The 13,106-nt window shown below is 36.1% G+C and overlaps 1 protein-coding gene across 2 annotated transcripts in view; it reads right to left on the bottom strand.

Annotated features, from left to right (window-relative positions):
- The window catches only part of btaf1 (BTAF1 RNA polymerase II, B-TFIID transcription factor-associated), an 88,384-nt gene that overhangs the window by 56,745 nt on the left and 18,533 nt on the right, over positions 1 to 13,106 (bottom strand). The window contains exons 4-6 of one of the 2 annotated variants that reach the window (XM_063071732.1): positions 10,655 to 10,798; positions 6,581 to 6,744; positions 2,849 to 2,994 (exon numbers count right to left, since the gene is read on the bottom strand). In XM_063071732.1, coding sequence (XP_062927802.1) covers positions 2,849 to 2,994; positions 6,581 to 6,744; positions 10,655 to 10,798 — 454 coding nt within the window. Of the gene's footprint in view, positions 1 to 2,848; positions 2,995 to 6,538; positions 6,745 to 10,654; positions 10,799 to 13,106 lie in introns of both variants that reach the window. The other variant, XM_063071731.1, reaches the window with a different exon arrangement.

Here is a 13,106-nt window from a genome sequence, read left to right on the forward strand (position 1 = left end):
CATAAAGAATAATGCATCCACTTACAGGGACAATCAATGAACAGAACAGAATTAGGTGGGATAAAAAAAGATTCTGGTTTTAAAAATCTATTGAAGTCATCAAAATGCAAGGCTAACGTGTGATGGAAAGCACCTTTCTATGCTGCTGCAGAAGATGCCCCATCTATTTTATTTTTAACATTTTCACTTTCCACAACTCAAAACCTCAGACTTCCTCGATGAAAAAACAATTTGCACGAGAGCCTCTACAATTCAAGGGCAAACACTTTACAGAGCACCCCATTTAGTTCACAAGTATGACTGCACATCTGGATGCCTATTCCTTAGGTTCTCCTCTGCACTCCCAAATCCAACCTTTGCACCTTCTGGCTTTCTCTTTCCCAAAAAAAAAGACAAGTTCAAAAAAAAAAAAAAAGCACTTCCATCTTCAGCTTGGATACTCTGCAACCTTTTGCATTCATCAGTTTATGCGGATTTTCAATTTATTTGTTTCATTTCATTCACTCCATATTTGACTTCTTAAGTTCAGTTAATTAATCATCTTTCATTAATATCAGCCTTGATAGAGTGGCTACGGAGAGGATGTTTCCTATGGTGGGAGAGACTTAGACCAGAGGACACACTCTCAAAATAGAGGGGCATCCTTTCAGAACGGAGATGAGGAGGAATTACTTCAGCCACAGAGTGGTGAATCAGTAGAATTCTTTGCCTCAGGCAGCTGTGGAGGCCAAGTCTTCATATATATTTAAGGCAGAGATTGACAGGTTCTTGACTGTTCAGGGCATGAAGGGATAAGGAGAAGGCAGGAGATTGGGTCGGAGAGAAAAGTTGGACAGCCATGATGAAATGGTGGAGCAGACTCGATGGGCCAAATGGCCTAATTCTGCTCCTATATCTTATGGTCTTAAGGTTTCTTTGTTTCTTTTCCTATTACTACTCTCTTACTCTGCCCTGTTGTCCCTTCAGTCACTCAACCTTTCCTGCAATTTATCCTTTCAGAGACCTTTCCATTTTTCTCCCCTTCTACTTTCTTTTCATTTATCAAACTGCTTAGCTCTAATTCTTCCTAGAAAAGTCACACTGGATTGAAATGACAACTCTGGACTAAATCCTAGCAGTTCTTCAAAATGTCATCAGTCTATAAACAGCAAGCATTGACCTTTGTAAATGTAAGCAAATTTGGGACTTTAGCATGTGTTTATTTATATGCAAAATTGATGTTTTTTTTAAACAATGGAATCTCATCAGCTATTCTGCTCACCAGCTTGCTGGCATTTCCCAGCAATTACTCTATGGTAGGTGTGAGAAAGAAAGGAAGGTTCCATGTGTTTATTTATTGAAAATAACTTAAAACCATTATTTTAGGAGATTGCTTTTAAAAGCAAAAGAGTTAATTTACTTTCCTTTCAAACCATTCATTTCATTTTAATAAGCTTTTGAATGCTTCTCAATATTCCAGGTATAAATAAATTGCAATCTGGTTATAAAACAAGACATCTTTTCTCTTAGTTATCAAAGAAATATAGTAATTAAATTTGAATAATGAGCGATTCAATTGTAAGCAAGATATTTTAGTCCGCAAGGACCAACAGTGACTACTCCCTTGTAATTAAAAAGTCAGTTAAAATGAATTCTCATCATCTAGCTTTTTACCAAATATAATTTTGCCCACTTGCAGTACTTAAAATACACATTCAATTGCTCAATTAGAGCATGTATAAACACATTTACCTTCTGGTTTTCTTCCTAATCTACTGCTACTGAATTGCTTCCAATCCAATATTGACACATCTGCTCTTGTACAACAGAAATTTGTCTCTTCACAATAATTGTATCATAATGAACACTAAAAAAATCTTAAGTTCTACTGTATAGCTGAACTATTACCATTTTACATCAGATGGCAGAGCTTTACAAACACTTCAAATTGGTCCTCTCCAAATATCCTTCCTCTTCTTTGCCAAAAGGCATCACATGTTTATAATGGCTCCTGAACAACCTTTCATACTCTCATGGCCATTCTTTGTACAAATTCTGACACTGACTTTTGGCAGTCTATTTGAATGATTTAGCTGCTGAAAAAAGTCAACTGCAATTCAGACCTCTTACAAATTAGGTGCCCACGTTCTTTACAGCTGGAACCAATGCAAAAAAAGTCACAAGTTAATTTTGACTTTCACCAATTGGGTAATTCTGGCTATTCTCCCCACCCCCGCTTCTAGCTTCAGAACAGTTTCTAACATTAGCAAGATGAAATTAAACCCATCTGAGTCTTTATTCTTCATATAAATTTTTGATTTTAATTAAGTGAAACACAGATATTGGTTCAATTTTTCTTATTTTTGAATTAAGTTTCCCATTTAATGAAATCTCCCATTAAGTTTTTCACATTAATTGAGTAATTTAAGAATGCCTCCCCCTCCCAAATCAAACTGCAGTTGTAACAAACAGTAGTACAATATACTTTCTAAAGCTGTGGGTTTAAATTAAAGAACACCTAAAAGTGTGTCAGAAAAATGTGTTCAGATAACTAGTGTGTATGGTTCAAGTGGAATACCTTACATTATAAAGCAGGAAATTTTCAACAACATATAAGAATTGGTGAGTAATGTGCTTTCCATAATGAAACAGAGCTCCACTATTTGAAAGTGTGCTCTAGTTTCTATAATGAACAAGAACGTATTGCTAAAAATTGAGAATTCTACAATGGAATTTTGTCAGTGCAAATATCACAAAATTAAATCTTGAACTACAATGTCATACTATAGAATCAATCTATGGCTTTTCCATTTATTAACTTTTAGTATTATTCAGCACAATTTAAAACATAAGCAAGTCGTGTACATACCATTTTTCATTGTTTGCATTTCCTTCTGTGGTATCTCTGGATCGTTGCTTAGCAAACAGCTTAGCCATCCTCTTTGCTTTATTTTTCTGCCTACTGCTCATTCCGGGTTGAAATTCAGCTTCTATTAGATCAGCAGCCTGAACAAGCTGCAAGAAGCAGGGGAAACATGTTAACCAGCATGATAGTCAAAATCACAATGTATACAGTGCTGTCAAACAAAGCATCCTATATAACATTGCACAACAAGCTATTTTTAGTCTGGTGTCGTTAAAATGTCAAATTAATAGTTATTCTCCCCCCCCTCCAAATAAAATATAAATCAAAGGATATATTGCCAGGACAATAAAATTCTGATTTCAGCATACACTCTGATTTCCCTACACATGGCCAAAGAAAAACAATCTGGTATTAAAACCACACAAATTATAACACTGATTGAAAATGGTTGCAGAAATCTAAGTGGCACACTGACATGCAGTTAAGTCACACAGCCTATAAAGTCTCAGTTTTTTTTCCTGTGAGAGCAGGTGGTAAGTACACTTGGCAGTATTAGAGCTAAAGAGAATAATTATCAACAGAATTTCTTGCCTCATGACTACTATACAACAATATAAGCTACCTGCAGGTTTTTTGAGCAAGAGCATAGTTTTCTTGCTAAACAATCAGAGAGTGGAATGAAAAGCCCTCTCAAATCCATATGCAAAATCTAATTATGAATGAACAGAGATTTCATGTCTGCAATTTTTCTGTAACTTTCCAGAAAGTTTAAAAAATAAGAAAGTAGTTGACCATTTACATTCCTTTAACATTATAAACTTCTAGCAAATCGATTAGATTTTGTCCAGTAGGTGCATTCCAGGAACTTCCAAAAGTTACTTCTTTTTGGATTAAACAACAACAAATACAATGTTTTATTTTATGATTTATAGAACTTCAATTTCATATCTGGTTTACTTGCCAATATCCTAACTAATTCAAATTTATTCTATTGCAGTAAAACTATCTCCAAAATGTAAAATAGCAGAATCCAAATTCCTTCTTCAACCCAAAAGCAATAGCACAGAATAAGGATGGAATAAGTAACCTATATTTTTGTACACCTGTGCACAGACTATGTGAAATCTCAGCCAAGAGTACAGAGACACTAGACACCATCACCAAGTCTTCCTGAAGAAAAGGAAATGTTGCCTTAAACTACCCACAACTACTTCCTAACAACAGCTCATATAGGCACTAGCACAAACCTTGCACAATATAACTACTGATAATGTGAAGGTCATATACCTAACTAAAAAGTTGAAAACTAAAACTGAAAATACAAAATTCTTTTTTTTTTTGGAATGTCCCATTAAAAAAAAATCATACTCAAGTTATTTAATACTGATACTGCAGTATTTTAATTGTTAAAACTATACCTATTTTCTATGTTTCTATATTCCATTGGGAATCTAACAATACTGCAGTATTTTAATTGTTAAAACTATACCTATTTTCTATGTTTCTATATTCCATTGGGAATCTAACAATACGGCAGTATTTTAATTGTTAAAACTATACCTATTTTCTGTGTTTCTATATTCCATTGGAAATCTAACAATACTGCAGTATTTTAATTGTTAAAACTATACCTATTTTCTATGTTTCTATATTCCATTGGGAATCTAACAATACTGCAGTATTTTAATTGTTAAAACTATACCTATTTTCTATGTTTCTATATTCCATTGGGAATCTAACAATACTGCAGTATTTTAATTGTTAAAACTATACCTATTTTCTATGTTTCTATATTCCATTGGGAATCTAACAATACTGCAGTATTTTAATTGTTAAAACGATACCTATTTTCTATGTTTCTATATTCCATTGGGAATCTAACAATAGAAGGTAGAAAAGCAAGGATCCAAAAGATAGTTAGTCTTGTATGGATCCTCATCTTTCTATCTTCAGTTTCTTTTTCCTTCTACTGGACTAAGCCTTTTGTAGAAGTAGAATAATATTCAAAAAACAGAAGATCATAATTTAAGGTAGTCAAAAATGCCACATGAATGGTTTCCAAAATTGGAAAAAGGTGGAAGTTGAAGTGGCCATGACCAATGAAAACTCAGTAACTGGATACCTGTGTATGTCCACAATTAAATTCAATATCATCAGAAACCATTTGGTGAAAGTTCTGGATAGAAATGAGGCTACAAATCAAATGTGTTGGCACCAGCCTTCTGGATTTATGAGTAGTTATCAAAAGCAAACTCAGAGTTTTCAAAATGCACACTTCAAAAGATAATTGTTGTTAGGAAACAATATTGGAAACACTACTAGTGTTCTTCAATTTCTCAAACTTCTTCTATGTTAATTTTCATCCATCTTTAAATCAAATTACAGAAATTACTTCGGGTAATTGTTTCCTTCTTAAAAGTATAATTAAATGAGCAATTCAAGACCAGATAATGGACACCACAAAAATATAGGACATAGGACTTTTATTGCATTGAGAACATTTATAAATTCTATTCCCACTACAGCAATGGAAATATCTAGAAGATGACCAATCACTCTTAGCAAACTAATTATAAAATATGATTCCACAGTTAGATGAACCAATTGACCAATCGAAACTTAATGACACTATTTTATTTTTGAAACATTTTTCCTTGAATCAGTAACTTGAGGGCAGGCAGGCAAATGTATCCTGCTCTCAGCAGGATATTAGGTAGATATGTATTTGCCAGTTGTGGAAGATTTTTAGTATTAAATAATTATACTAATTGCATTTGTGCAGAGTACATAGCATGAAAAAGCTAATAAATATTTATAACAGAATGCTGGAATAATGTGGCATTCATTCTCTTGATGAACATATCAAGGGCCAAGTGCTATCATATTGAGTAGGAGAAATAGAAAATAGTCACATATGGAGCAACCAATGTACTGTCAAATAGGAGGTGTTCTCAAATAGTAAGATCAGACAGCATCTAAGCCACTCCTACCCCTCTATACAACTTAATACACATTTCTTTTCTAATTCTGACCAAGGATCATCAACCAAAAATGTTAACTCTGTTCCTCTCATGTTCCTTCCCTTCATCAGGAAGGGTCTTGGTTTGAAACTTCAATTGATTACTCTTTTTCATAGATGCTGCCTGGCTTACTAAGTTCCTCCAGCATTTTGTGTGTGTTGCTTAGAAGGGCGATCTCATTATGAAAGACCATTCAGAGCTCTGGATTTTCCACAGAGAGGGGAAAAAAAAATCCTCCAACTCTTTAAAGTTCCTTCAGAATCTGGTATAACTGCACGGTTACTTCATATACTGTTTCTGAAAGCCAACGAACAAAGGTCCGAACTTCTCATTTGTTCTTCAATAATTCCATCCCTGGAATCATCCTAGTGAATCCTCTCTCAACTACCTCTGATGTAAGAACATCCCTCATTGAGTAAAGGAGGTCAGTTCCTGCAGCTGTAGCAAAATTTCATTACTTACTCTATTCCCTCTTGCAATAAATATCAGCCTTTCAGATGAAGATCCTAATAACTTGAGATCATTATTAACCTACACAAGTTCCAAATCATAACCAGAAGCTTGGCTTCATTTTAATAGATCCACAATAAAAACACATATACTTCGCAAAGAAGAGAAAAAAATAAGGACAGGCAGACTAAGCTACAAGAAGCACAAAAGAAGCCAAACCCACTGCATGATTCCTTGAGCTCAAACAACCTGAGGTTCTACCTACAGGCTGCTTCAGTACTGTTGGAGTTGGAGAGGGATTATAAATGAGATCTTCATCATTAAACAGCTCTTCAGTGTTCATTCCTAGAGCTGCTCCCATGTCAAGGCCCAATTTCTTTTGCAACAACTTTCTCTGATGAGCTATTCTTTCTTTATGATCAATATCTCCTGGAACAAAGCACAAAGGGAATTAATTATTGACAGCTGCATGGGAAAAATACAAATCCCAGGTCTGATACATTATGACACCACTGAGCCTCTTTTTGATTTTTAGTCTCAGTTATCAATGAGCATGTATTATTCGTCACTAATGTCTATACAGTGATTCTACCATAAAATAGCTTTCCAGCAGTTTACAAATACTAAGAAAACAAAGTTCTAAGGAATAGAAAGTTTAGTTCAACAGATTGCAGGAAAAGATGGCTCACCCACATGCAAAGCTGCAAGTTCAATGCTCTGCAGATACCTTATCAATTACACTTAATCTCAAACACTGTTTTACTGATTACCCACATCATTCTAAATTCACATTTTTCAGCTTGCAGACTACCAGCTATTTGACCATTATTGCCACATCAAACAATGGAAAACTCTCACATGCAATGATCTTTTTCCACTGTAGAACCGTGCACACATAATTTAGTGCAGCAGCAATTAACTGATGAGGTCAGGTATGACTGCAAGTTGTAGCCTTGAAGGAAACCAAGAAAGCAGACTCAAAAAAAAATGTGGCAAACTTATATCTAATCCTCCTATACCCATTTTGCCCCTAAACAGTCTGATTTACAGATGGTACAAGCATGCACTTTTTGCCATTGTTTCTTGTTCTATACCATTTAGACATTTTTACTTCAGATAGAAGAACAGTAATCTGATTAGGCAGCACTGAAAGGCAACTACGAATTCTAAATTACACACTTATAGGCACCAGCCCAGATAGCAAATCCGCATCTAAAATAGGGAAAAGTAAAATGGATGACCAAAAGAGTCAGACAAGGACTGTGGAAGGACAGTCCACAGGTTGTAATGCATGCTGTATTGGGAAGCTTAACTGAAAGTCTGCTTTCAGTATATCAAGGAACACGGAGGAGTTCAGTATCTTTTGGATAAAATAATCAGCATGAAACAGCCTAATCTTAAAAAAGTATTAATAATATTACTTTTAAGAAATAGTGTTGATTTATTGGATATCACTAAATCTTTTGCAGAACATTCCTTACTCTTAAAATATGAGGAAGTCTTGAATTTTCTTAGTTGCTCCTCAGGTGGCCCACTGACCTCAAGCCCTATTAATGCACATCACTGTCGGGAACCAGATGAGGCTAAATTGAGAACTACTTCAATTTATTTTGGTAGCCTCTGCTCAGTGGCTGTGGCCTACAACCATCAGGCTGGGCTCCTGGAATGGTTGCAGCACTGAACTGGCTTTGTGGCTGTGGAGTCACTTTTGGGAATTCTGTGGTTCTGTGCGTTATTTGTTTACTTTGTTGAAAATTGTTCTTTCAGCTGCTACATCTGTCCCAAATCTATACCTCGGCTACAAAGCACAATGGAGAGCAACCATTGCTGTGTGGTGATATTTCTATACTACTTGATGTGACTCCTATTAATACTCAAAACACACAGAACAGGGAAATACTCAAGAACTCAAGATCCTTACTCCAGTTACAAACCTACCCCCCAATTCTAATGGCTGGATGTCTGGACCCCAATACGGCCACACATCCAACCAGCCTAGATCTTCACTCTGGCTGCACACTCCATTTAGCCTCTGGACCTCTGCTCACATTCTGGACTAATGAATGAACCAGATGTTAGACCATCAGGATTTTCAAATAACTGGATGCTGCATTATCGGAGATATTCTGTACTACCATGGACAACGCATCTGCAATGAGTGTATTGATCAGAATAGGGAGCAAGCTTTTCCCTTCATGGCGATTCTTTAACCACTACCTTACAGGTGCAGGCTAACTTGATTGGCAGTTGTTCTACCAAGTCTCTTAATAAAACCCACTTAATGTTTCCCACTCACACACATACCATGCTTCTACTATACACTGTGCTTCTTCCAAGAGAAATCCAACATGGAACAGTACTGATTATTCATTAGCAAGCAGCAACTGATAATTAGTATCAAATCTCCATGTCTGTATTTGACCAGACTTCATTTTATCTGCAATGATATTTCGAATTCCCAGCATCTTGTCTGGACTGAATGACACTATGCTATCTAATGTTCCCTGACCAATTGCTAGTACAGGGTATGCAGAATAATGACAGAACAGTCTCCAGCATTTACTGGAAAAAAAATGTGGATTATGCCAGTATGGCAATGCAAAGCAGTACTATACTTGTCTCCTGACATCTCGAAAGGCCAAGAAAATCACTTTGGAGTGCAATTTGGGCAGGACAGACTTTTAACATGTCTGAATCAATTCAAGGCTAAGTTTCATGTTGGGTGGAATGCATGGTTTATATTTACTACATCTTATCATAGCAGTTTGGTACAAAAAGGAAGCATGCAGGATATCAATCCAACTGGTCAGAAAATACTGTTATCTTTCAATCAAATGCTATCAAGCAGCATTTGATTGAATTCCAACAGGTAACCTGCCCTAAGCATGGATAAGAGAACTGAATTCTGGATTAGATGAGAAATATCAAGATATCATGAGTGCATCAGACCAGGTGCAGTCAAAATAAATAGAAAATATATGGCAATCACTATCTGTGAATTAAGAATGTAGAATGGACTGTCATAGTTTGAAATTCCATACATCTGATTTACCTATTGAATGATTTTAATTTAGCATCCTAGCATTATCAGTATTTTGCTTTGGCATGGTTGCAGTTATTGAAGGCCACTGTCAATCTCAGCTTAAGACAGCTTTAGCTGCTTCATTAATGACCATCCCTTCTCAAAGTGGGAATGTTTGCTATTCACTGCAATGCTTGAATAGATTCATAAAATCCCAGTAAAGAACACCATATATTCACATGCAGCAATATCCAGATAATAATCAGGTGCTGATAAACGGCAGGTAACACACAAGTTGAGGGTGATGGCCAACAAAGAAGAATTTAGCCATTCATGTTAGCAAATCTTCTATCAGTCTCATTTTGGTAATACGATGACTACAACAACAGATTAGAAGCCGATTGATTCCTCAAAAAACTTTCTACAATTCATGAGTCACAGAAATGTATACTTGCGTACTTTCCACTTGTGTAAATAACGAAACTACAACACTTATCCAGTCTAATTAACTTTCCATTTTCCCCAGGTTTTAAAGATTAGAAAAGAAATTAGCTTTATTTATCACAAGTACACCAAAACATATAGTGAAATGTGTCACCTACAGCAACAACCAACACAGTCCAATGATTAAGGGGAGCCTGCAAATGTTGCCATGCTTCTTGTGCCAATATAGCATAAACACAACTCATCATCTGTAACCTGTGCTTCTTTGGAATGTGGGAAGAAACCAGAGCATCCAGAGGAAACCCGGGCAGTCTTGGGGATAATGTGCAAACCCCTTACAGACAGGAAATGAATCCTGATCACTGGTGCTGTAAAGCGTTATGCTAATCAGTAAGATACTGTGCTGCCCTATGCTACCCTGTCATATCATGTCACTTTCAGCATTCACGTTCTCAATCAGTCGCTTATGTATTTAGCCAAAACCATGACATTCACCACTGAAAGGAACTGGTGGTGCTCCTATAAAGTTATCTGCAAGTTGCACATCATTAAGACCTGAAAATAGATTGCAGTTCCTATATAGTCATCTGTTCAACATCATGGATTTCTTTGCTAATAGCATGAGCATCATGTGGATTTCATGTGGTTAATAATTAATCATTACACTTTCTCAATGGACGAACGACAGATGTTAACAATGTCCATGTTTCATGGATGAATAATAAAAATTGCTGAAGATTAATTGAACAAAAACAGTATGTTGCAAGGATAGAGTAAAACCAACAATGGTTGCAATTGATATAAATTTCAAAACAAGTACATTATTCATATAAAACTTATCTTCTAATTAGGTAAACTGAATTAGTAACATACCTGTTTTTTCATGTTGGATTTCAAACTCTGCGCCAGCAGAGCCAAGCAGGGATGCTCCATGTTTCAAAAGTCGTGATATGTCAAATCTATCAAAACTCAAACGATCCAAAGACGTTTCATCTGTTGGAATTTCTGAAACCGGCTCTAAAATGAAATTCCACAACGATTAGTCATAATTACACAAATAAATTCTATATTTGCAGATTTTGACTTCTGAAACATCTGACAATTCTATATTTGACAAGTTACTTTCTGATAATTAATTCTAGACTGAGCATAATTAGATGCAAATACAATAAACAAATAAACCCTACATTAGCTATGTGAACAATCAAGTTTGAATTCTACAAACTTGTCTTTGTAAAACAGGTATTACATCTGATTTATTCGGGTTTTTTTAGATATGCATACTCTGTGGTAATCGTGTGCAAGTGGGGCAGTCAATTTTTACATAAGATGGATGAGATACCAAATCAACCAAACTATTTTGTTATGAATGATGACAAGCCTCTTCCGTAACTAGTACCTCTCATGCTTTGTGTCAAGAGAAGAGCCCCTCGCTGCAAGGTACCAAGCTTCTGGCCTCCACTGCTTATGGGGCTGATCAATTTGAACCTCTCATTACTGGATCTTCCAGAACATTGATGGTAGACTGCAAAGCTTTAGCTCATCTGTGGATTTAAGCCATGTCTGCTGTATGTTGGCTTAGAAACCAGAGAAACCATAGAAAAACTACAGCACAGAAACAGGCCTTTTGGCCCTTCTTGGCTGGGCCGAACCATTTTCTGCCTAGTCCCACTGACCTATAGAAACCAGCTTTTGTTGTTTAACATTGTTACATCTTTGTCATAGTAGTATCTAATACATCTGATCCCATTGCCAGTTTGTTCTTCTGCACGCTATATACTAATATTATTCTCCTCAAAGTTAAAAGTAAAAAAGTATATGTATGTCACCACATACTACCCCGAGATTCATTTTCTTGAGGACATTCACAATAAATACAAACACAACAGTTTCAATGAAAAACTGCACATCCCAAAGGAGGACAAGCAACCAATGTGCAAAAGACAACAAATTATGCAAGTACAAAAAAGAAAATAAAACAAAATAATCTTAATAAATAAGTAAATTGAGAACATGAGTTCCAGAGTCCTTGAAAGTGAGTCCATAGATCGTGGAATCAGTTAAGTGCTGGAGTGAGTGAATGAGCATGATAGTTGAGGGGCAATATCTGATCCTGAACCTCATGGTGTGGGAACTACTCTCCTGTATCTCCTTGGCAGCAGTGAGAAGACAGCATGGCCTGGATGGTGGGGATCTTTGATAATGGATGCTGCTTTACTGTGACAGCACTCCTTGCTCAATAGTGGTGAGGGCTTTACCTGTGATGGACTGGGCTGCATCCACCATTTTTTGTAGATTTTCTGCTCAAGGGCATGGACGTTTCCATACCAGACTTCGATGCAACTAGTCAGTATACTCCCTACCATGCATCTACAGAAATTTGTCAGTTTGGGATGGCATGCTGAATTTTCACAAAATTCTACAAAAGAAGAGGTGTTGCTGTGGCTTCTTTCTAATGGTTTTCATTTCAGAGGATCTAACCCAGGACAGAATCTCTGAAATGAAAACACCAAGGAATTTAAAGCTAATGACCCTCTCCACCTCTCATCCCCCGATGATGACTGGCTCATGGACCTCTGGTTTCCTCCACCTTTGGTTTTGCTGATGTTGAGTGAGAGGTGGTTGTTGTGGCACTATTCAGCTAGATTTTCAATCACCCTCCTATGCTGATTCGTCACCACCTTAGATTCAGCTAACAACAGTAGTGTCATTGGTATACCTAAAATATGGCATTGGAACTGTACTTAGCCTGTAAGTTATGATTTCTGCAAGTCCATGTAGAGCTATTGCTTGACCAATCCATGGGATCTCTCTCACAAAATTGAGATTGGAATTCGACTGTGTGGAGAACTGGTCTGGAGCAACTCTGTCATCCTTAAATTTGTTGCATACGTTCATAAAAGATGGCTTGCCCAATTTGTTGGAACACAAAAAGATTAAAAATGAAAAAGACTGATGAGGAACTGTCGTACAAAGAAATATCCAGGCTTAAAAAAAACTCATTAAGAACATGACATGGGATAACGATCTAGTGTTAACAAACTAGTATAATCTCAAAAAATGAATATGCAAGATTGAAAGCAAAATTGTTGCTTCAACCACACAGTGCCACAAAAACTGAATATACTCGCTTTCCATGCTGTTACTAGTACATATCTGTACATCACAAAGTTATTAGATGTAATGAAGAAATTTATAATTTGAAAACCTATATGTTAAACCACTCATTTAACATAACAAGCATTAAACAGAATGTTTCAGAAAGTCTTCATGGACAGACTCATTTCAGTAGATTACTTATAATTGTAACATTTGTCTCAATTCA

The sequence above is a fragment of the Mobula hypostoma genome, chromosome 19 (genome assembly GCF_963921235.1).
Source record: "Mobula hypostoma chromosome 19, sMobHyp1.1, whole genome shotgun sequence".
In the NCBI taxonomy this organism is placed as follows: domain Eukaryota; kingdom Metazoa; phylum Chordata; class Chondrichthyes; order Myliobatiformes; family Myliobatidae; genus Mobula; species Mobula hypostoma.